This window comes from Nerophis ophidion, linkage group LG24 (assembly GCF_033978795.1).
Source record: "Nerophis ophidion isolate RoL-2023_Sa linkage group LG24, RoL_Noph_v1.0, whole genome shotgun sequence".
Taxonomy (NCBI): domain Eukaryota; kingdom Metazoa; phylum Chordata; class Actinopteri; order Syngnathiformes; family Syngnathidae; genus Nerophis; species Nerophis ophidion.
The window spans coordinates 27,282,601-27,307,584 of record NC_084634.1 but is presented as its reverse complement, the minus strand read 5'-3'; the positions used below and the strand labels follow the sequence as shown (position 1 = coordinate 27,307,584).

The following is a 24,984-nucleotide window of genomic DNA, read 5'->3' as shown; positions in this document are numbered from 1 at the left end:
CTTAAAAAAAAAAATTATGCACTTTGTGACTTCAACAATAAATATGGCAGTGCCATGTTGGCATTTTTTTCCATAACTTGAGTTGATTTATTTTGGAAAACCTCGTTACATTGTTTAATGCATCCAGCGGTGCATCACAACTAAATGAGGCATAATAATGTGTTCATTCCAGGACTGTATATATCGGTATCGGTTGATATCGGAATCGGTAATTAAAAGTTGAACATTATCGGACATCTCTATTTCATATCCATATGCAGTTCCTCATTAAAGTGTCAATACTTTTTAGTGGGTAGCCTTCATTGGGCTACAAAAACTTTGGTCAGACATGTGGAAGCACTACTTTAAAAGCTTTTACAATTCAATAACACTCAAATGTACCTGAAAAAAAAAAACTATGAGGAGGTTCCGGCCAATCCAAACACTTAAGAGGTTCCCACATATTCCTTAAGTGAACCTCAATTTGATTGTGGCTGCCTGACTGCTCTGAAAGATGAAGGCTTGCATATTTACTGTAAGTGATATGAAGGCGATTTCAAGCAATTATTCTTTAGTCACTGGCAATGCACGCTACTTCATTACAGCATTATGTAAGGTGTACATTTTTGTCCGGTTGCCAGAGCGGGGTAACTTAAGAATCTCTTTTAAGAGTCAGCGGTCTAAAACCCACAGAAATGTGAAGGGAGTGTCCGGCCATGTGTTTTGTGTTAATAACAAAGCCGCTCCCTTTCCTCCACGAGGCAACAATAACAAAGTTCTGTCAGATCATCACTTAAAATATCTACTTTTATTGTTCAATGCAAGCCAGTCGCATGTCATGACAACAATCACTTGTATTAGAAAATACTACGGTTCTCTAGTTGTGGTTCTACGTCTTTGATGTGCAGCCTAGTTAAAGGTGACGACTGCGAGGGAAGGAAGTACATGACGTAGGGGTGTAACGGTACGTGTATTTGTATTGAACTGTTTCGGTACGGAGGTGTACCAAATAAGTTTCTAAGCTAATGTCTTAACAACCTGCTTTGCTTCTTCTGCCTCTGTCTCAGCACCCAGCAATGTCCCACCCACACAACCATCTGATTGGTTACATACAAAGCGATAACAGTCAATCAGCAGTGCGTATTCCGAGCGCATTTAGTAAATGCTTCAGCGTCGAGCAGATAGGTGTTTAGCAGGTGAGCATAAAGCAGCATACTCTCCCCAAATCATAATAAACACCTCCCAGTCAACTACTACTAACATCACTATGAACCCGTTGACCTTCTAGAAACTTAAACTGCAGCTCAGCTCACTCGCAGTTCTGGCTTGAGGTGAAGGCTAATTAGCTTTTAGCGTAACATTAGTTCATTTTGCGGTGTGTTTGTTTTACAGACAGAAAAGCTTTGAATGGCAGGGTCCCTGCTATCACATGTTGATAAAAAGGTAACATTTACAGAATAAAAATCAACTACAAGCTTCCCAAATGCTGTGATAAATTAAGCATGAGGAGTTGACTTGAAACTGTTTAATGTTGCTCTTTTTATATGTAGAAGAAAAGTTTTGTCCTTTTATTTAATCTGAGCAACAATATGAGGAAGTTTAATGTTGATTAACGTGGGCAGAGTTATTATAGTGTTCCCAGTTTTAAAAGGATAAAGCCAATTTTTTACAAATTTGGTAAATAAATAACCAAAAAATGTATATTTTGTTTTCTTACTATACCGAAAATGAACCGAACCGTGACTTCTAAACAGAGGTACGTACCGAACCGAAATTTTTGTGTACCGTTACACCCCTTACATGACGAGATGTTGACATTGTTCAGTCAGACTCACCAATTTGATTCCACACAGAAGATGCATGTTGTCTTCAGAGTACCGGCTCTGAAATGTTGCCAAATGACAAACCATCTTAGATATCTACAATGAAAGAAGCATTAGAGAATGCTGTGTCAGCATGTAGAATATAAGAGACTGCTGGGTTGCATCCTCAATAGATTCAAGTACAAAACCTTTAGGTCAGTATTACTACTCTAAAATATTCATTCGGTGGCTGATCTACGTGTCAAAGTTCAGTCCATAGGTAGTTCTCTCTACCTTTTTGTGAATGCTCTTTATTGTCCTGTCAGTCCTGATCCATCTTACTGTCTTTTGGGTCCGACAGCAGGTTCACTTTGCTGCTGTGTATTAGATTGAGCATGGGACTCTTGTGTGACTCCCGGAGGACCAGGAGTCCCTGGTGGTCCAGGTGGCCCGGGTGGCCCTGGTTTTCCTTGAGGCCCTTCTAGTCCAATTATACCAGGTCGTCCTGACATGCCCGGGAACCCTGGTGGTCCTCTTGGTCCAGGGACTCCCGTTTCACCGGGCGGGCCCATATCGCCTTTTTGGCCTATCTCACCCCGTGGTCCTACTTGACCGGGATATCCCTTAGGTCCTGCGTTGCCTACCAGTCCTCTGTTGCCACTTGGACCGAATTGACCCATTGCACCTTTGGGCCCAGAAGACCCCTTTTCTCCTTGGGATCCACGGCTTCCTATTGGGCCGCGATCACCTTTACTCCCACTCAGTCCAACAGGTCCTTTTGAGCCGGTCTCACCACGGGTTCCTTTGGGCCCCGGTGGTCCTGGAGCGCCTGTTTAGAAAGTGGAGGCATTCAGGACTTGTACCGTGTTTTCCAGACTATAAGCCGCTACATTTTTCCTTCGCTTTGCACCCTGTGGCTTATAAAATGATGATTGATTTTTTCTTTGCTAACGGCCATAATGTTTTGTATTCAACAAATCTATCCATCCATCCCTTTTGCTACCGCTTATTCCCTTTTCCAATTTCAGCGGCGTACACCCTGGACAAGTCGCCACCTCATCACAGGTATTCAACAAATAGTTTTCATAAAACAATCCAAGACGAAAACGGTTTGTTTTTGTTTGTACTATGGCGCCATCTTTTAGACAAGTTTACTCACTGCTGGTGCCGCAAGTTTAACATCTACAGTATTTCCTTCTCTTTAGTGTGGTGAACCAGAAGTAAAAGTTTCGTTTAATACTCATCCATGGCGTACTACTACTCATATGAATTCTGCATTCATCACGCCAAGCAATTTTTGTAAGTTTTACAATATAACTAAAACAATTCATGCTTACTGGTACTAAAATCGTCATGTTTGATAGTCCTTTCATGCATATTTGTACGCACTATCGTAATGTAACCAAGCTTGCGTTTTTAGCATTAGCTAATATGCTCAGATGTTTGCAAGCGTCGGTGTTAGTCTTATTACATTTTGTATTGTGTCAGTTTCACTAATTCCTCAATAAAATCACCGAAAGGTCATCGTGGAGTTATTGAGTCCGTTTAGATCGGGGGTCGGTAACCCGCGGCTCTGGAGCCGCCATAGTGGCTCTTTAGCGCCGCCCTAGTGCCTTTCTGGAGCTTTTTCAAAAATATATGAAAAATGGAAAAAGTTGAGGGGGAAAAAAAACATATTTTTTGTTTTAATATGGTTTCTGTAGAGGACAAAAATGACACAAACCTCCCTAATTGTTATAAAGCACACTGTTTATATTAAACATGCTTCACTGATTCGAGTATTTGGCAAGCGCCGTTTCGTCCTACTAATTTTGGCGGTCCTTGAACTCACCGTAGTTTGTTTACATGTATAACTTTCTCTGACTTTCTAAGACGTATTTTGTGCCACTTCTTTGTCCGTCTCATTTTGTCCACCAGTCTTTTAGCGTTGTGCATGAATGCACAAAGGTGAGTTTTGTTGATGTTATTGACTTGAGTGGAGTGCTAATCAGACATATTTGGTCGCTGCATGACTGCAAGCTAATCGATGCTAACATGCTATTTAGGCTAACTATATGTACATATTGCGTCATTATGCCTCATTTGTAGCTATATTTGAGCTCATTTAAGTCCTCATAATTCAATTGATATCTCATGACACTATCTGTATGTAATATGGCTTTTAATTTTTTGCGGCTGCAATCCAATCCAATCCACTATTTATATAGCACATTTAAACAACAATAAAGTTTCCAAAGTGCTGCACAGCCATGTTAAAAACAATATTTAAAAAAACAAAAACAATATTATGCTCCACCAACGACTGAATAAAATCCAGACGGATTTGCTTTTGTATTTTTGGTCCAATATGGCTCTTTCAACATTTTGGGTTGCCGACCCCTTGTTTAAAAGATCGGAGAGCTAGCTTCCGCAGCTATTGGGTCCATGACGATGACTTCTGTTTTGTTTGATCAACCGTTTTACTACACCGTTTGGAAACAACTAAGGAATAAACATATCCAAAATATTTTGTGTAAGTAACTCATCTCACAACAGCTAATATATGAAAAATATATATTTTTTCTTCTACAATTAAGTGGGTGCGGCTTATATACTGGTGCCCTCTTTAGTCTGTAGTTGTAATCTTCCCTACCTCTTAATATAGTGAAGTTGTTGATCAGTTGTGTATGGTGAGTGTCCACCAACTTCATCTCCTCCATCACCAATGACAAGTTCCTGACATCTACATCCAGGCGGGAATTAAGCAACAGGTTCTGCTGCCTCATGGTGTCGGCCACATTGAAAAGCAACAGCACGCTGCTGTTTACGTTCTGCAAAGAGTGCAAAAAGAACCTATTAAATGTAGGTCTCTATCAGGAAACATTTTTGTGTTTGTGTGCGGTCACAACCTGGAGATCTTCGGTTTGTCTGCCCAGGCGACTCTGGCAGGTGGCGCTCTCGATGTTGATGTACTTGTACATGCTCTGGACGTGGATGACTGTGGCATTGATGCTGGAGGATATGGTGTCGATTTCCATCTCAATGGAGTTCAGACGACCATCCAAGGCCGAGAAACGCTCTCCAGTCCGGTTCTCATAATACCTAAAGATGATGTGAAGGAATGAATTACAGAGATGAACTGGAAAATGTCATTAAAAATCCTCTGCGTGATGTGGCAAGAAACATGTCAATGATGTACAACAGTGGTTCTCAACCTTTTTTCAGTGATGTACCCCCTGTGAACATTTTTTTAATTCAAGTACCCCCTAATCAGAGCAAAGCATTTTTGGTTTAAAAAAAAAAAGATAAAGAAATAAAATACAGCACTATGTCATCAGTTTCTGATTTATTAAATTGTATAACAGTGCAAATAATTGCTCATTTGTAGTAGTCTTTCTTGAACTATTTGGAAAAAAAGATATACAAATAACTAAAAACTTGTTAAAAAATAAACAAGTGATTCAATTATAATTAAAGGTTTCCACACATATAAGTAATCATCAACTTAAAGTGCAATCTTTGGGGATTGTAATAGAGATCCATCTGGATTCATGAACTTAATTCTAAACATTTCTTCACAAAAAAAAAAATCTTTAACATCAATATTTATGGAACATGTCCACAAAAAAAATGTAGCTGTCAACCCTGAATATTGCATGTTTGTATTTCTTTTCACAGTTTATGAACTTACATTTATATTTTGTTGAAGTATTATTCAATAAATATATTTTAAAGGATTTTTGAATTGTTGCTATTTTTAGAATATGTTTAAAAAAATCTCACGTACCCCTTGGCATACCTTCAAGTACCCCCATTTGAGAACCACAGCTCTACAACAACAAAGATTGTTGATTGGCCAAACTTTTTAAATGATATTCAAAAAGTAATCAACTTGTTATATTTGCGTTCCCGATATTAAACTCATTCTAAGACCCATGCGTCCACCAATTTTTTCTTCGTAAATAATCAGGCTTTGCTAAAAATAAAAAAAAAAAGTGCCAGTCCCTATGGACATGGGACTATACTTTGATTATTTTAGGTAATCGAATAGGCAAACCGATCAAAAAAAAATATGATATTAATGTTTACGCTTGTATCCTCCTTTCCCACTCCTCAATGTTACGTTGTTGTGCATTAATTGGACAATTTCATAAGCGTCAGGTCTGAAGACACACAAAATGTTGTGTTTCCCGTATGTCCTAATATAATTTAACTGTATAAATTCCACCGTCAGGGCAAAACATCCAACACACCACTGCGGGAGCTTTGAGACATGCCTGTCAAAATATTATCCTTCATATTGATTATTAAAAACAATGGCAACTGGACTTTTTGGCTCTAATCCGAGCAGGCTTTGTCGGTTCATGCTCAGAGACTAGCTAGGGCAGCTCTATGCTGAGAGGATGGTGCAAGATCTAATGTATTAATCATTTTAGACAGAGACATTGCAACCCCTGTTGGCATTTCCTTCAAATGTAACAATGGTTGAGTGCTACAACTAAGGGGAGCGCTAACGACGTCATCAACTAGATAGGACAGCCCTGGTCTGAGGGGATAAGGCAGGATCCAAACTAAGAATCATTTTCGGTAGGGATATGAAAACTCTAGTTACCATTCCCTTCAGTTGTAACAATTGCCGAAGGGGCTACAGCTGAAGGGACTACTAAAGACCACCGCTGGCTGGCAAGGGTCTTACTACCTGGTAGTTGTTCGGACATGTTCATCTTTTCAAAACCCAAATAGAACCTCTGAGACATATTTATAACTGTTGAAAAATACTACTGTTAGTGTGAATGTGAGTGTGAATGTTGTCTGTCTCTCTGTGTTGGCCCTGCGATGAGATGGCGACTTGTCCAGGGTATACTCCGCCTTCCGCCCGATTGTCGCCCCCCGCGACCCCAAAAAAGGGAATAAGCGGTAGAAAATGGATGGATGGAAAGAATAATCATGCATATGTTATCACACAAACTTTAATATGCTTAAAGTATGTTGCTATAGTTATTAGCTATTGTGCTCAAGTTAGACTTTTGAATCTGTGCAAGGACGAAACTTCTTGTCTGAGGGGTGGCCTCAGCCGCAGATATCGTTGTTTCAGCCTACTAACAGCCAAGGACTTCAAGGACCTCAACGCAGATAAGATGACAGCACGCAGACAAAGCGGAGACAAGGCGAAATCACAAGGCCGCTAACAGCCAAGGACTTCAAGGACCTCAACGAAGATAAGATGACAGCACGCAAAAGAAGCAGAGACAAGGTGAAATCACAAGCCCACTAACAGCCAAGGACTTCAAGGACCTCAACGAAGAAAAGACGACAGCACGCAGATGAAGCAGAGAAAAGGCGAAATCACAAGGCCGCTAACAGCCGAGGACTTCAAGGACCTCAACGCAGATAAGACGACAGCACGCAGACGAAGCAGAGACCAGGCGAAATCACAAGGCTGCTAGCAGCCAAGGACTTCAAGGACCTCAACGAAGTTAAGACGACAGCACGCAGACAAAGCAGAGACCAGGCGAAATCACAAGGCCACTAACAGCAAAGGACTTCAAAGACCTCAACGAAGATAAGACGACAGCACACAGAAGAAGCAGAGACAATGGGAAATCAAAAGGCCGCTAAAAGCAGAGGACTTCAAGGACCTCAACGAAGATAAGACGACAGCATGCAGACGAAGTAGAGACAAGGTGAAATCACATGGCCGCTAACAGCCAAGGACTTCAAGGACCTCAACGAAGATAAGACGGCAGCACGCAGACGAAGCAGAGACAAGCTGAAATCACAAGGCCGCTAACAGCCGAGGACTTCAAGGACCTCAACGCAGATAAGACGACAGCACGCAGACAAAGCAGAGACCAGGCGAAATCACAAGGCCACTAACAGCAAAGGACTTCAAAGACCTCAACGAAGATAAGACGACAGCACACAGAAGAAGCAGAGACAATGGGAAATCAAAAGGCCGCTAACAGCAGAGGACTTCAAGGACCTCAACAAAGATAAGACGACAGCATGCAGACGAAGTAGAGACAAGGTGAAATCACATGGCCGCTAACAGCCAAGGACTTCAAGGACCTCAACGAAGATAAGACGGCAGCACGCAGACGAAGCAGAGACAAGCTGAAATCACAAGGCCGCTAACAGCCGAGGACTTCAAGGACCTCAACGCAGATAAGACGACAGCACGCAGACAAAGCAGAGACCAGGCGAAATCACAAGGCCACTAACAGCAAAGGACTTCAAAGACCTCAACGAAGATAAGACGACAGCACGCAGACGAAGCAGAGACAATGCGAAATCAAAAGGCCACTAACAGCCGAGGAATTCAAGGACCTCAACGAAGATAAGACAACAGCACGCAGACGAAGCAGAGACAAGGTGAAATCACAAGGCTGCTAACAGCCAAGGACTTCAAGGACCTCAACGAAGATAAGACGACAGCAAGCAGATGAAGCAGAGACAAGGCGAAATCACAAGGCCGCTAACAGCCGAGGACTTCAAGGACCTCAATGCAGATAAGACGACAGCACGCAGACGAAGCAGAGACCAGGCGAAATCACAAAGCCGCTAACAGCCAAGGACTTCAAATACTTCAACGAATATAAGACGACAGCACGCAGACGAAGCAGAGGCAAGGCGAAATCACAAGGCCGCTAACAGCCTAGGACTTCAAGGACCTCAACGAAGATAAGACGACAGCACGCAGATGAAGCAGAGACAAGGCGAAATCACAAGGCCGCTAACAGCCGAGGACTTCAAGGACCTCAACGCAGATAAGACGACAGCACACAGACGAAGCAGAGACCAAGCGAAATCACAAGGCCACTAACAGCCAAGGACTTCAAGGACATCAAGACGACAAGAGGACATTAAGCACGCAGCACGCAGACGAAGCAGAGGCAAGGCGAAATCACAAGGCCGCTAACAGCCAAGGACTTCAAGGACCTCAACGAAGATAAGACGACAGCACGCAGATGAAGCAGAGACAAGACGAAATCACAAGGCCGCTAACAGCCGAGGACTTCAAGGACCTCAACGCAGATAAGACGACAGCACGCAGACGAAGCAGAGACAAAGCGAAATCACAAAGCCACTAACAGCCAAGGACTTCAAGGACATCAAGACGACAAGAGGACATTAAGACGACAGCACGCAGACAAAGCAGAGACCAGGCGAAATCACAAAGCCGCTAACAGCCAAGGACTTCAAAGACTTCAACGAAGATAAGACGACAGCAAGCAGACGAAGCAGAGGCAAGGCGAAATCACAAGGCCGCTAACAGCCAAGGACTTTAAGGACCTCAACGAAGATAAGACGACAGCACACAGACGAAGCAGAGACAAGGCGAAATCACAAGGCCGCTAACAGCCAAGGACTTCAAGGACCTCAACGCAGATAAGATGACAGCACGCAGACGAAGCGGAGACCAGGCGAAATCACAAGGCCGCTAACAGCCAAGGACTTCAAGGACCTCAACGAAGATAAGATGACAGCACGCAGAAGAAGCAGAGACAATGCGAAATCAAAAGGCCGCTAACAGCCGAGGACTTCAAGGACCTCAACGAAGATAAGACGACAGCACGCAGACGAAGTAGAGACAAGGTGAAATCACATGGCCGCTAACAGCCAAGGACTTCAAGGACCTCAACGAAGATAAGACGGCAGCACGCAGACGAAGCAGAGACAAGCTGAAATCACAAGGCCGCTAACAGCCGAGGACTTCAAGGACCTCAACGCAGATAAGACGACAGCACGCAGACAAAGCAGAGACCAGGCGAAATCACAAGGCCACTAACAGCAAAGGACTTCAAAGACCTCAACGAAGATAAGACGACAGCACGCAGACGAAGCAGAGACAATGCGAAATCAAAAGGCCACTAACAGCCGAGGAATTCAAGGACCTCAACGAAGATAAGACAACAGCACGCAGACGAAGCAGAGACAAGGTGAAATCACAAGGCTGCTAACAGCCAAGGACTTCAAGGACCTCAACGAAGATAAGACGACAGCAAGCAGATGAAGCAGAGACAAGGCGAAATCACAAGGCCGCTAACAGCCGAGGACTTCAAGGACCTCAATGCAGATAAGACGACAGCACGCAGACGAAGCAGAGACCAGGCGAAATCACAAAGCCGCTAACAGCCAAGGACTTCAAATACTTCAACGAATATAAGACGACAGCACGCAGACGAAGCAGAGGCAAGGCGAAATCACAAGGCCGCTAACAGCCTAGGACTTCAAGGACCTCAACGAAGATAAGACGACAGCACGCAGATGAAGCAGAGACAAGGCGAAATCACAAGGCCGCTAACAGCCGAGGACTTCAAGGACCTCAACGCAGATAAGACGACAGCACACAGACGAAGCAGAGACCAAGCGAAATCACAAGGCCACTAACAGCCAAGGACTTCAAGGACATCAAGACGACAAGAGGACATTAAGCACGCAGCACGCAGACGAAGCAGAGGCAAGGCGAAATCACAAGGCCGCTAACAGCCAAGGACTTCAAGGACCTCAACGAAGATAAGACGACAGCACGCAGATGAAGCAGAGACAAGACGAAATCACAAGGCCGCTAACAGCCGAGGACTTCAAGGACCTCAACGCAGATAAGACGACAGCACGCAGACGAAGCAGAGACAAAGCGAAATCACAAAGCCACTAACAGCCAAGGACTTCAAGGACATCAAGACGACAAGAGGACATTAAGACGACAGCACGCAGACAAAGCAGAGACCAGGCGAAATCACAAAGCCGCTAACAGCCAAGGACTTCAAAGACTTCAACGAAGATAAGACGACAGCAAGCAGACGAAGCAGAGGCAAGGCGAAATCACAAGGCCGCTAACAGCCAAGGACTTTAAGGACCTCAACGAAGATAAGACGACAGCACACAGACGAAGCAGAGACAAGGCGAAATCACAAGGCCGCTAACAGCCAAGGACTTCAAGGACCTCAACGCAGATAAGATGACAGCACGCAGACGAAGCGGAGACCAGGCGAAATCACAAGGCCGCTAACAGCCAAGGACTTCAAGGACCTCAACGAAGATAAGATGACAGCACGCAGAAGAAGCAGAGACAATGCGAAATCAAAAGGCCGCTAACAGCCGAGGACTTCAAGGACCTCAACGAAGATAAGACGACAGCACGCAGACGAAGTAGAGACAAGGTGAAATCACAAGGCCGCTAACAGCCAAGGACTTCAAGGACCTCAACGAAGATAAGACGACAGCACGCAGACAAAGCGGAGACAAGGCGAAATCACAAGGCCGCTAACAGCCGAGGACTTCAAGGACCTCAACGGAGATAAGACGACAGCACGCAGATGAAGCAGAGACTAGGCGAAATCACAAGGCCGCTAACAGCCAAGGACTTCAAGGACCTCAACGAAGATAAGAAGACAGCACGCAGACAAAGCAGAGACAAGGCGAAATCACAAGGCCGCTAACAGCCGAGGACTTCAAGGACCTCAACGCAGATAAGACGACAGCACGCAGATGAAGCAGAGACTAGGCGAAATCACAAGGCCGCTAACAGCCAAGGACTTCAAGGACCTCAACGAAGTTAAGACGACAGCACGCAGACAAAGCAGAGACCAGGCGAAATCACAAGGCCGCTAACAGCCAAGGCTTTCAAAGACCTCAACGAAGATAAGACGACAGCACGCAGACGAAGCAGAAACCAGGAGAAATCACAAGGTCGCTAACAGCCAAGGACTTCAAGGACCTCAGCGCAGATAAGACGACAGCATGCAGACGAAGCAGAGACAAGGCAAATCACAAGGCCGCTAACAGCCAAGGACTTCAAGGACCTCAACGAAGATAAGACGACAGCACGCAGACGAAGCAGAGATAGGCGAAACCACAAGGCTGCTAACAGCCAAGGACTTTAAGGACCTCAACGAAGATAAGACGACAGCATGCAGACGAAGCAGAGACAAGGTGAAATCACAAGGCCGCTAACAGCCAAGGACTTCAAGGACCTCAACGCAGATAAGATGACAGCACGCAGACGAAGCGGAGACAGGGCGAAATCACAAGGCCCCCAGCACATTCCATCATGTATTATACGTACTGGACCTGCTTTGCATAATATATGTGACCACTCCTTTTAGAGGCGGCCTCAGTAATGTTGACTATGGAACTCCTGAATAAATAGAGGGACGCTGGAGCTGAACCTTAGAGGTGAGGGCGAGACTGTGACTAAGTGTGCAGCTCCATGCGTTCTCCTCATGAGCTAAATTGAACTCGGTCTCTGCATGGTTCCTTGTTTCTTGTCTGATTAATAGATGTCATCAGTGTTTGAACCTGACGACTACATTATGGGACCTTTGAAGTCACAAGAGAACTTGAAATACCTGGAATGGTAGTGCAGGTCATGCATGTTCTCCTCGTGTTCATCCATGAAAGATGAGACATTGTCAAGTTGGATTTGCAGGTTCATCACCTGAAAATGACAGTTAATAGTCATTTTTTTAAGTACTGTCCCAAAGACCTAAATCACCTATACTGGTAGTTGAGTAATGCATTATATCAGTCGCCCTCACATTTGTAAGAATGGGCATTCCTATAGTTAGTTTATACCTTGTATGTCTACCTGGAATTGTTTATGTTGCAGGTTGGGGAAAACACTACAAAAAAACAAAACACGTACCTGCTGACTAAGATCGTAGTACATCTCCGAGGACATGGCCATTCTCTGGTGGTCTGCTATGATGCCGCGTTGGAGGGAGCGCATGGTTTGCGTATTGCTGCTGCTGTTGGATTTGATCATGCCTAGGACTTGACTGTAGTTCTGCCAGTCACTGGTCAGGTTCTGGAGCACCAGAGTCTCCTCATCGGATTTTCTCTGCAGGGCGTCAATCCACATAGTACTAGAAAGCAGAAAACACGGATACATGATTTCCTGCTCATATGTTCTTAAATGTTCCCAGCCATATGGATGACGAATGCCATCAATCTGAGTTTTTGGTCGTGCAAAGTGCTTTTGTTATTCTTACTGAGGTTTTGCTTCACGCATAACCATTTCCATGTGAGTCTCAGATGGGAGGCAGCCATGACTCCAGCAACAACGTGCAAGCCTTGAAAAGTTGTGGAGAGGACATATTGTAGCTACAGCGACTCACCTTAGCGCCACCGTTGTGTTGACCTGCTGCGCGGTAGCTCTGACATCATATTGATCCTCCGTCAGAGTTTTCATCTTCTCTTCAGTTTCCTCCAGCACACCTTTCCAGCCCTCCACCTGATCTTGGTGTCTCTTCAACAGCTGGTTGAGAAGTTTGATGGACATGACGTGGTTCTGCATGTCGCGACTCAGCTGGTTGCTGGTGGCTGTCAGCTTGGTCTGGGTCCGAGAGGATTGGTCCAGGACCTGGGGAGAGGTGGTTATCATTGACTGGCATAGCTATGAAAGTTCTCATTCATCCAGGTCCTTGGCATCTCAGGGCACTCAATCGTTCGCAACTGGACTGCTGGGTTTGTCTTGGAAGACTGCCATATAACGCATTGACCCGAATACAAGACGGCCTCAAGAAGTGTCAAGACAAAAACAAAGATGAATACTTCTTAGATGCAGGGCAGCCGTTTGAGGACTTTATCGACCACTATCATCTTAAACTTGTGTTATCTGTGGATGTTGTCATTCACCCAGGTCATTGTATTCTTAGGGCCTTCAACTGGACTATTCAGTTTGTCTTAGAAGACGTCAGGAGCATGGACTGATGAAGCCGACTCGGCCAACTAAAACAAACTGAATAGTCAAGTTGCAATCGATTAAAAGTCCTCAGGATTAAACCTCTGTTGTTTTCTACCTTGGCCAACCTTTGAAACATTTTGCGATTGATTTTGGATTTGCCAGGTCACTGTGTGTGTGTTCTTGTAATTCTACCCTTCTTGAGACATCAACAGGGGTCGGCGTGGTGCGGTTGGGAGAGTGGCCGTGCCAGCAACTTGAGCGTTCTTGGTTCGATCCCCAGCTTCTACCAACTGAGTTCTGACTGTTGAGCCCTTGAGCAAGACACTTCACCCTTGCTCCTAATGGGTCGTGGTTAGCGCTTTGCATGGCAGCTCCCGCCATCAGTGTGTGAATGCGTGTGTGAATGGGTGAATGTGGAAATTATGTCAAAGCGCTTTGAGTACCTTGAAGTTAGAAAAGCGCTATACAAGTATAACCCATTTCCAATTTATCAACAAGGAAAGGTACCTTCCATATGAGGACATAAATCATCGTCCTAATACTGAAAACCATGGGCATCTAATAAAGAATGTCTCATTTGCACTCATGGTGGCGAAAGCTATCACAATCAGGGTGGTCCCAAAAAGGAGGGATTTTTTCAAATTGACTGTATGTCGATTTTAAAAGTGCTCCACCTCTGGTCAACATATGAAATAACAAGTGTGTGCAAAAAATTTAAGTGCTCCCCCTGTGGCCAGCATATTTAACAAGTGTGTGTAAGAAATTGAAATGCACCCCCTTTTGGCCAAAAATTAATAAAATAAATATGTAGAAAGAGACATACTGTAATAACTTGAAGTAAATCATGAAAATTAAAAACCAATTACAAATAAAATATCCACCAACAAAAAATAACTAAAACCTTGCCTTTTTTATATTTGCATAGTTTGTATATATTATTATAATATTATCAAATCTTTATATATCTAGAAAAGGTGGTCCTAAAGAGGGATGCATTATTCTCAGGTCTCAAGAAGGTAACAAATAGAAAAAGGTGTGTGCTTGTGTGTGTGTGTGTGTGTGTGTGTGTGTGTGTGTGTGTGTGACAGGACAAAAAGCTATTGATTCGCCTGCAAGAAGCCGATTTGCGCCATCTGTCGGTGTGCATATATCACTCTAGACCGCCATTGTTAGGCCCAGGAAAAGCCCTTCTTTTGGACTATATTCGATCAGTACTTTACTTAGCAATCAGCCAGACCTAAGCCTTGATAATAAATAATCTTTTTGATTAACGCATGCTTTAATATCATTAGACGAGGTTTATCCTGTTCAACTGTAAGTCGGTTACTGGTAGACAGAATTATTGAATATGATTCAAATCAGGAGTAAGATGACTAATTCAGGGTTAATATTTGAGGGGGCCCTTGGGCCCTCTTTAGTGGAAAAGTTGGGCCACACGATCAAAACGGTAAAGAATCCCTGCTCTGGACCCCCAATATAAAACGACATGTCTTTTTCCAATTTTTTTTTTTCGAGGGAAGACCTACTGTTTTATATTCAGGCCAATACGGGTGTTCTAGTATGTACAGTTTAGGTACAGTATATGTGTGAAGCCTGGTTAGAAGCAGATACATTTGGATGGGAAATAATTGCGGGGTGTCCCGATACATTTTTTTTAACTTCCAACAAATTACAGCTCAGCCGCATTTGGGCGGAGGGCAGTTGAGATAGGCTCCAGCTCCCCTGCGACCCCATAATGGGACAAACAGTAGAAAATGGATGGATGGATGGATGGACATTACAGCTCTTGGAGCCTAGAGTAATGGCCAATGCCAATATTGATCTGCCGTCAGCACAAATCATACTTACTTTTATTATTTTTTGTGTAGAATGTAACAAAGGGATTCCATCCATCCATTTTCTACCGCTTGTCCCTTACGGGGTCGCGGGGGTGCTGGAGCCTATATCAGCTGCAAACGGGCGGTAGGCGGGGTACACCCTGGACAAGCTGCCATCTCATCACAGGGCCAAGACAGACAGACAGACAGACAGACAGCATTCACACTCACATTCCCACACTAGGGATTGATAAAGTATAATAGTCAAACAGAGAAAAAAAGAAAGCATAAAAAAACACTAGCCTATTTATTAACCTTCTGAAATTGACCGTTACTGTCTTTAAGTTAAAACAATTGTTTTTTGGCAACTTCTAGGGCCACAATAATTCATTAAGTTAGGCTCATGACAAAGTAAGTTGAATGATGCAGACACATTTGTTACTGGATACATTTTAATACACTTCTGCCTTGGAGACTTTGTGTGTGTGTGTGTGTATATATATATATATATATATATATATATATATACATATACATACATATATATATATATATATATATAATATTGGACATAAATGCTTTAAGATGTAATATCGGAAATTATCAGTATCAATTTTCCCCCCCAAAATATATGCCTTTTTAAAACACATTTGTACGAAATGTTACACGGACGTAGGGAGAAGTACAGAGCAGTTTCGTCTCCCAGCCAATCCTACCGATTTTCCCGGGAGACTCCCGAATTTCAGTGCTCCTCCTGAAAATCCCCCGGGGAAACCATTCTCCCTAATTTCTCCCGATTTCCACCCAGACAACAATATTGGGGGTGTGCCTGAAAGGAACTACCTTTGAGTGCCAGCCCAAACATATAAAATCAACAGCTTTTTACCCACACAATTGAATGCAAGACATACTTGATCAACAGCCATACAGGTCAAACTGGGGTGGCAGTATAAACAACTTTTACACTGCTACAAATATGCGCCACACTGTGATCCCACACCAAACAAGAATGACAAAAACATTTCGGGAGAACATCCACACCGTAACACAACATAAACACAACACAACAAATACCCAGAACCCCTTGCAGCACTAACTCTTCCGGGACTACCCCCTAGCCCCGCCCCCACAACCCCGCCCACCTCAACCTCCTCATATTCCAAGCTGCTGTTTTGAGGCATGTTAAAAAAAAATAAAGCACTTTGTGACTTCAATAATAAATATGTCAGTACCATGTTAGCATTTTTTTCCATAACTTGAGTTGATTTATTTTGGAAAACCTTGTTTAATGCATAATAATGTGTTAATTCCACGACTGTATACATCAGTTTCGGTTGATATCGGAATTGGTAATTAAGAGTTGGACAATATCGGAATATCGGACATCTTTAATATACATACATACATACACACATATATATATATATATATATATATATATATATATATAATGTATGTATCAAAGGTGATGGGTCAAATGCAGAGAATAATTTCGCCACACACAGTGTGTGTGTGACAATCATTGGTACTTTAACTTTAACTTAATATATGTAAGTAATATGCAACTATTATCCTTGTTGACAAATGCCGTGTTTCAGACTGCAATATTGTTCAATAATAGACACTCACTATGCATGTGTGCTAAGCTGATGTATAGCTTAAAGTAGCATATAGTACAGCTTTTTAGGCTAACTTCTGTGACTTGACTGAAATGCAGGAAAAGACCAACCTTATGTGCTTATTGGAGGACATTTAGATGTTAGCTGGTTGTTGACTAAACACACTGCAGGACTGTTTGTATCAGAGCCTTATGTGGGAAAGTTGAGATGCAAGACGATGTAATCCGATGCTTGTTATTTTTTTGCCGACATTGGACCAGCACCTGGAAATAATACACAGTACAGTACCTGCTCTTGTCCGAGTAACAGTTTTTGAACGTCCTCAAGCTCCTGCTCGAGTCTGCTGATCTCCTTACTGTACAGAGTCACATCCAGACAGCCCGAGCAGTTACTCAGATCTGAAAGATGGAGACAGACGTGAGGCATTGATGTCTGAGTAATGTCTGGTTGTCTGAACAACTGCCCGTACCTTCTAATACTTGCTGAGCCCTGGTGATCTTCTTATCATAGACTGACTCCTCCTCGGAAAGATGGTCAACCTTTCTGAACACTAGAGAAACAAGAGCAGTGTCTTGAAGATACTTCAAAAGCAGACAACCCTAATGTCCTAAATTCAGTTTCACAATTTTCATTAACCCAGTAATTCTGAAATGTGTTTGGTTACTTTGTGTCATGTCAGCTCATTTTACTCAACTATTTTAATATGTTTTATTGTACGCGGAATACTCATAAAGTTGTTTGACGAAGGAATACGATGATTGTATTTCAATTCAGAACAAGCGTAAGACTGAAATTAAAAGGATGATTGTATACATGACGTATAAAATCATGTAGATGGTTGATGTAAAAATCATGAGGATTGTATACATTATGTACATAATGTATATAATCATCCACATTATTTTATACATCAATAATTCGCATTATTTTAGAAATCAATAATCCACATGATTTTATACATCATGTATACAATCAACCAGATTTTAGACGAGATAGAATAATGTCCCCTGGGTGGGGCGGGGGTGTGACAGTAAATAATGGAGGACCAGAGCTTAAATAATTGTACAAAATTTATGGGTTAGTCGATGTTAAAGAAAGATACAAACCCCGTTTCCAAATGAGTTGGGAAATTGTGTTAGATGTAAATATAAACTGAATACAATGATTTGCAAATCCTTTTCCACCCATATTTAATTGAATATCCTACAAAGAAAAGATATTTGATGTTCAAACTCATAAACTTTATTTGTTTTTTGCAAATAATAACTTAGAATTTCATGGCTGCAACACGTGCCAAAGTAGTTGGGAAAGAGCATGTTCACCACTGCGTTACATTACCTTTTCTTTTAACAACACTCAATAAACGTTTGGGAACTGAGGAAACTAATTGTTGAAGCCTTGAAAGTGGAGTTCTTTCCCATTCTTGTTTTGTATAGAGCTTCAGTCGTTCAACAGTCCGGGGTCTCCGCTGTCGTATTTTACGCTTCATAATGCGCCACACATTTTCGATGGGAGACAGGTCTGGACTGCAGGCAGGCCAGGAAAGTAACCGCACTCTTTTTTTACGAAGCCAGACTGTTGTAACACGTGCTGAATGTGGCTTGGCATTGTCTTGCTGAAATAAGCAGGGCGTCCATGAAAAAGACGGCACTTAGATAGCAGCATATGTTGTTCCAAAACCAGTATGTACCTTTCAGCATTAATGGTGCTTTCACAGATGTGTAAGTTACCCATGTCTTAAGCACTAATACACCCCCATACCATCACAGATGCTGGCTTTTCAACTTTGCGTAGATAAATGTCTGGATGGTTCGCTTCCACTTTGGTACGGATGACACGATGTCGAATAGTTCCAAAAACAATTTGAAATGTGGACTCGTCAGACCACAGAACACTTTTCCACTTTGCATCAATCCATCTTAGATGATCTCGCTTTGCATAGTAGAGCTTTAACTTACACATATAGATGTAGCAACGAACTGTATTTAGTGACAGTGGTTTTCTGAAGTGTTCCTGAGCCCATGTGGTGATATCCTTTGTATATTGATGACGGTTTTTGATTCAGAGGGATCGAAGGTCACGGTCATTCAATGTTGGTTTCTGGCCATGCCGCTTACGTGGAGTGATTTCTCCAGATTCTCTGAACCTTTTGATGATGTTATAGGCCGTAGATGTTGAAATCCCTAAATTTCTTGCAATTGCACTTTGAGAAACGTTGTTCTCAAACTGTTTGACTATTTGCTCACGCAGTTGTGGACGAAGGGGTGTACCTCGCACCATCCTTTCTTGTGAAAGACTTAGCATTTTTTGGGAAGTTGTTTTTATACCCAATAATGGCACCCACCTGTTCCCAATTAGACTGCACACCGGTGGGGATGTTCCAAATAAGTGTTTGATGAGCATTCCTCAACTTTATCAGTATGTATTGCCACCTTTCCCAACTTCTTTGTCATGTGTTGCTGGCATCAAATTCCAAAGTTAATGATTATTTGCAAAAAAAAAAATGTTTATCAGTTTGAACATCAAATATGTTGTCTTTGTAGCATATTCAACTGAATATGGGTTGAAAATGATTTGCAAATCATTGTATTCCGTTTATAATTACATCTAACACAATTACACAACTCATATGTAAACAAAGTTTGTACAATTATACAGTATCTCACAAAAAACATTTTAGCACAAATAATATATATATATATATATATATATATATATATATATATATATATATATATATATATATATATAGGGACCAATAACTGTGGCGACTAATAAACCAGGTGTGTCTTACCGCAGTGAATCCAATTCCAAACTGCTATGCTGCTTTGGCACTAATTGCAAAAGTAAATAAAATACAATAAATGAGCAAAAATTTGAAAACAAGTCTTTTAGTTTTTTAGACAATATATCTTTAAGCAAAAGGTTTGGCAACAATATAAACTTAAATAGTACGGGTGTGTTAAAAAATACGACCGTAAATCTGTCATGATGGTGGTGTTCGAAACGATTCTAAATTAGCTAATCGCTCTATGGGTTTCGACACAGGGTGTTTCAAACAACATTTTTAAATATCCGACAGTAGAATTGCTATATGTTTGCCACCGTCCTGTATGCAACACTAGTAATTCAGGCTAACGACCATGAATTGCAGTTTTTAGCAAGCATTGCAAAGCAATTTTATATATGACACAATCCAAACAACCTTTCCCACTCATGGAGCAAGAAAAAAATATCACAAAAAGTCTACACACATGGTCACACATAACACAACCTGCTCACTGACCTTTGTAGATATTATAAAAAATGTCCAATCACAACATGTACAAACCCCGTTTCCATATGAGTTGGGAAATTGTGTTCAATGTTGCTTATATGAAGTGAAATAAATTGTATTTATATAGCGCATTTCTCTAGTGACTCAAAGCGCTTTACATAGTGAAACCCAATATCTAAGTTACATTTAAACCAGCGTGGGTGGCACTGGGAGCAGGTGGGTAAAGTGTCTTGCCCGAGGACACAACGGCAGTGACTAGGATGGTGGAAGCAGGGATTGAACCTGGAACCCTCAAGTTGCTACCAACCGAGCCATACCAACCCAGATACTGTATTTTGTTGGCTTTACTCCTGTAGTGAGAGATTTGTTTATTTAGGACAATGCACATTGATGAACAATCTGATTTACAGAGTGTAAACGAGATAGCTAAGTTGCTTGTTTACATTTGTAGTGCCAAGAAATAAAAAAACACAAAGAGCAGAAAAATATTATAGTGTCAAAAACACAGACACTGAAGATAAAAACCAATAAAGTGAATCAGAGTAACGAAATGACTGTGAATTTTAATGAAAAAATTTAAGATGCGTTTCAAAAGTGGAACACTCTCTATTATTAATGGGAAGTCTGTTCCAGAAATGACTTCCACGGACTGTTTGTCTCCTCTGAAAAAGGCTCTGGTGCCAAAACCTCTGCCAGTCCTCACTTTAATGTATGTGGGGAGTGGGGCTAGTCCATAAATTAAACAGATGTGTTTGAAATAAATAAAAAAAGGTCAAAGTTAAAGACTTTATATGTTACCAAAATGGTACACTGATGGAAGGACAGAGGATTTTATTAAGATTTCTTCCTAAGCATTAACGCATTTTTTAATGAAACTTTTAACCTTTACTAATTCTTTGAAGCTTATTTCACAGCATGTGTCGGTTTTATATGAACCCACTCAAATTTAGTTGCTGGCGGCACAGAAAATCCACAACAACAAAATGAAATTATTCCAATCGAGTTTAGTGGCTGCAGTGAACCCCTTTTTGCACAGCACATCTGGACTTCAAAAATGCTACTTTTAACTCTTGCTCGATGTTAAGCTGGGATCTGTGCTTTGTAAGAGTAGAAAAAAAACATTTCAGAGATAGAAAGTTGCAAATGGTAGCTGAGTGGAAGTAGAACGGTGTTTTCTCATTTTCTACTGCAGTTACAGGGAATCCAAAGTTTACTGTACTTCGGTGTACTTTCAGGTTTTTTATTCTGCTTATCACTGTTTTTTCTTGCCGTTGATGACTCCATTTTTTCTTTTCATTGCTGACACAAAGGTCTGAATCTCTTTGCTTCGGTTTGTTCTGTACACACGTTCCTATATGTACTTACTCAGGCATCGAATTTCAACTTTTTAAGATCAAGGCAAGTGTTGCTGAGGCAGCGGCTTATATATATATATATATATATATACACATACACATATATATATATATATATATATATATATATATATATATATATATATATATATATATATATATATATATATATGTACACATATATATATACACATACATATATATATACACATACATATATATATATACACATATACATATATACACATATATATATATATATATATATATATATCTTTATAAACCCTGTTTCCATATGAGTTGGGAAATTGTGTTAGATGTAAATATAAACTGAATACAATGATTTGCAAGTCCTTTTCAACCCATATTCAGTTGAATGCACTACCAAGATAAGATATTTGATGTTCAAAATAAGAAACTATTTTTTTTTTGCAAATAATAATTCACTTACAATTTCATGGCTGCAACACGTGCCAAAGTAGTTAGGAAAGGGCATGTTCACCACTGTGTTACATCACCTTTTCTTTTAACAACACTCAAACGTTTTGGAACTGAGGAAACTAATTGTTAAAGCTTTGAAAGTGGAATTCTTTCCCATTCTTGTTTTATGTAGAGCTTCAGTCGTTCAACAGTCCAGGGTCTCCGCTGTTGTATTTTAAGCTTCATAATGCGCCACACATTTTCGATGGGAGACAGGTCTGGACTGCAGGCTGGCCAGGAAAGTATCCGCACTCTTTTACTACAAAGTCCCGCTGTTGTAACACGTGGCTTGGCATTGTCTTGCTGAAATAAGCAGGGGCGTCCATGATAACGTTGCTTGGATGGCAGCATAAGTTGCTCCAAAATCTGTGTGGACCTTTCAGCATTAATGGTGCCTTCAAAGATGTGTAAGTTACCCATGCCTTGGGCACTAATACACCCCCATACCATCACACATGCTGGCTTTTCAACTTTGTGCCGAGAACAATCCGGATGGTTTTTTTCCTCTTTGTTCCAGAGGACACCACGTCCACAGTTTCCAAATATAATTAGAAATTTGGACTCGGCAGACCACATAACACTTTTCCACTTTGCATCAGTCCATCATAGATGATCTCGGGCCCAGCGAAGCCGTCTGTGTTTCTGGGTGTTGTTGATAAACGGGTTTTGCTTTGCAAAATAGTTTTAACTTGCACTTACAGATGTAGCGACCAACTGTAGTTACTGACAGTGGTTTTATGAAGTGTTCCTGAGCCCATGTGGTGATATCCTTTACACACTGATGTCGGTTTTTGATGCAGTACCACCTCAGGGATCAAATGGCCGTAATATCATCCCTTACGTGCAGTGATTACTCCAGATTCTGTGAACCTTTTGTTGATTTTACACACCGTAGATGGTAAAATCCATAAATTCCTAGCAATAGCCCGTTGAGAAATGTTGTTCTAAAGCTGTTCGTGTTATATATATATATATATATATACACACACATATATATATACATATATATACACATATATATATATATATATATACATGTACATATATATATATACATGTACATATATATATATATATACATGTACATATATATATATATATACATGTACATATATATATATATATATACACATGTACACACATATATATATATATATACACACATGTACACACATATATATATATATATATATACACATGTACACACATATATATATATATATATATATATATATATATATATATATATATAAAACTGTTTTTTATTCATTATTAATATAAACTTATCAGCTTTTTGTCATTACATGATGCCTTTATCTCTATTTTTGCATTTCGATAGAGGAAGGTATTTCCTTTTAATTATTTCTTTTTTAAAGTTATGGAAATGTATATGTACATATAGACGCTGTATCAGGGACAAATCCATTATGACAAAATATGCAGAAATATGTCATAAGAATTAACTATACACAATAACACATTAACAAAATGAGGTGTCACATGAATGCTTTTTGAAGTGATAACTTTGTGACATGAAAAAAAATATGTATAAAAACGTACTTACTTTTTGATATTAAAGTAAAATGCAAAGCATTTGAGCTAATGAAGGTGAAGTCTAATAAACCAGCTCTGTTCTTCTCTTTGGTTCAGTACAACAGTTTGGCCAACCAAAATACAGACGAGCGATACCTCTCACGTCGAATACACAATCTTCACAGCCTTCGTTCAGTTCGATGAGATGACGAAACATTTTCAGCTAGTATTAATGTTATTTGAACACTGATACAGTTTGCAGTTAAATAAAGGACGAGTGAACATTCTAGTAAACAAACTAAAGAACTTAAAGAAGTTTTGACAGCATTTACTACAAATTGCCTGCTGAAAAACATCAAATAGTTTTCTCCTTCACTGTATACTTCTAGTGTTGGGACAAGTGAAATGAAATGAATTATGTTTATATAGCGCTTTTCTCTAGTGACTCAAAGCGCTTTACATAGTGAAAACCCAATATCTAAGTTACATCTAAACCAGTGTGGGTGGCACTGGGAGCAGGTGGGTAAAGTGTCTTGCCCAAGGACACAACGGCAGTGACTTGGATGAGGGAAGCGGGGATCGAACCTGCAACCCTCAAGTTGCTGGCACGGCCGCTCTACTAGCCGAGCTATACAGTGCGTCTGTCTCCAATATTGTCCACACCTGTCTCCATCTAAACACAGCAGTGCGCTGTTAAACGTATGGCGGGAAGCGAGGGAAAATTATGTTAAACCAAGCGTTAGACTCCGTTTACTCCGAGGGGAACTCTCCCGAGCAACGTCCACGTCCATGATTATCGAGTCAAAAGTCGGCTGACTTCGTGTTGCCTATAATCCATTATTAAATGACGTTTTTTTTCGGTAATTAAAAAAATAGAGGGTATTACTAACCTTCTGGACTTTCATTGTGAATTATCAGTATACCGTTTACTGTTACATCCCTCTAAAATTAACAAATAAAAAGTCAACAAATGCTGGTCAATATTTTAGGGCTTACAATAAGTGACGAGGGCGGTCGCGGCTTTTGCCGCAGTTGCCGCAGCAAATTCCAACCCTGCTTACTGCTTCTACTAGGTAGAACGGGAAGTCTGCTGATCAGATCGAGCACTGCTGCCACCTAGCTGCGGGCGTCTGTGTCGTTCTAACATGAATAGCAGAGTGTAGACCCGAATAAAGAAAAATTATCCTACTGCTCACAACCACGCAGGGGATCCCGACCCACTATTTGAAAACACTGAATTACATGAAGGTAATTTTAGTCCTGACATGAAACTGTAATTCAATTATCCGACAAATTCCACTTAATCACTGATGAGAGAAAGTTTATTCAGCTGCTCATGTCCTGAACCCCCCACAACTTTCCCCAGGGAGTGTTTGAGTTTATATTACGTGTATTTTTTTTTTTTTTTTTTTGAGGCATTTTCCGCATCATAACTGCTGACTCGGGGGATTGAC

The 24,984-nt window shown here is 41.2% G+C and overlaps 1 protein-coding gene across 3 annotated transcripts in view; it reads right to left on the bottom strand.

Annotated features, from left to right (window-relative positions):
• The window catches only part of scara3 (scavenger receptor class A, member 3), a 76,735-nt gene that overhangs the window by 14,708 nt on the left and 37,043 nt on the right, over window positions 1-24,984 (bottom strand). For 2 of the 3 annotated variants that reach the window (XM_061886346.1, XM_061886345.1), the window contains exons 5-12: window positions 17,355-17,435; window positions 17,174-17,283; window positions 12,881-13,125; window positions 12,409-12,628; window positions 12,113-12,201; window positions 4,670-4,862; window positions 4,414-4,591; window positions 769-2,610 (exon numbers count right to left, since the gene is read on the bottom strand). In XM_061886346.1, coding sequence (XP_061742330.1) covers window positions 2,120-2,610; window positions 4,414-4,591; window positions 4,670-4,862; window positions 12,113-12,201; window positions 12,409-12,628; window positions 12,881-13,125; window positions 17,174-17,283; window positions 17,355-17,435 — 1,607 coding nt within the window. In that variant the 3' untranslated portion in view covers window positions 769-2,119. Of the gene's footprint in view, window positions 1-768; window positions 2,611-4,413; window positions 4,592-4,669; window positions 4,863-12,112; window positions 12,202-12,408; window positions 12,629-12,880; window positions 13,126-17,173; window positions 17,284-17,354; window positions 17,436-24,984 lie in introns of those variants that run through there. The other variant, XR_009804124.1, reaches the window with a different exon arrangement.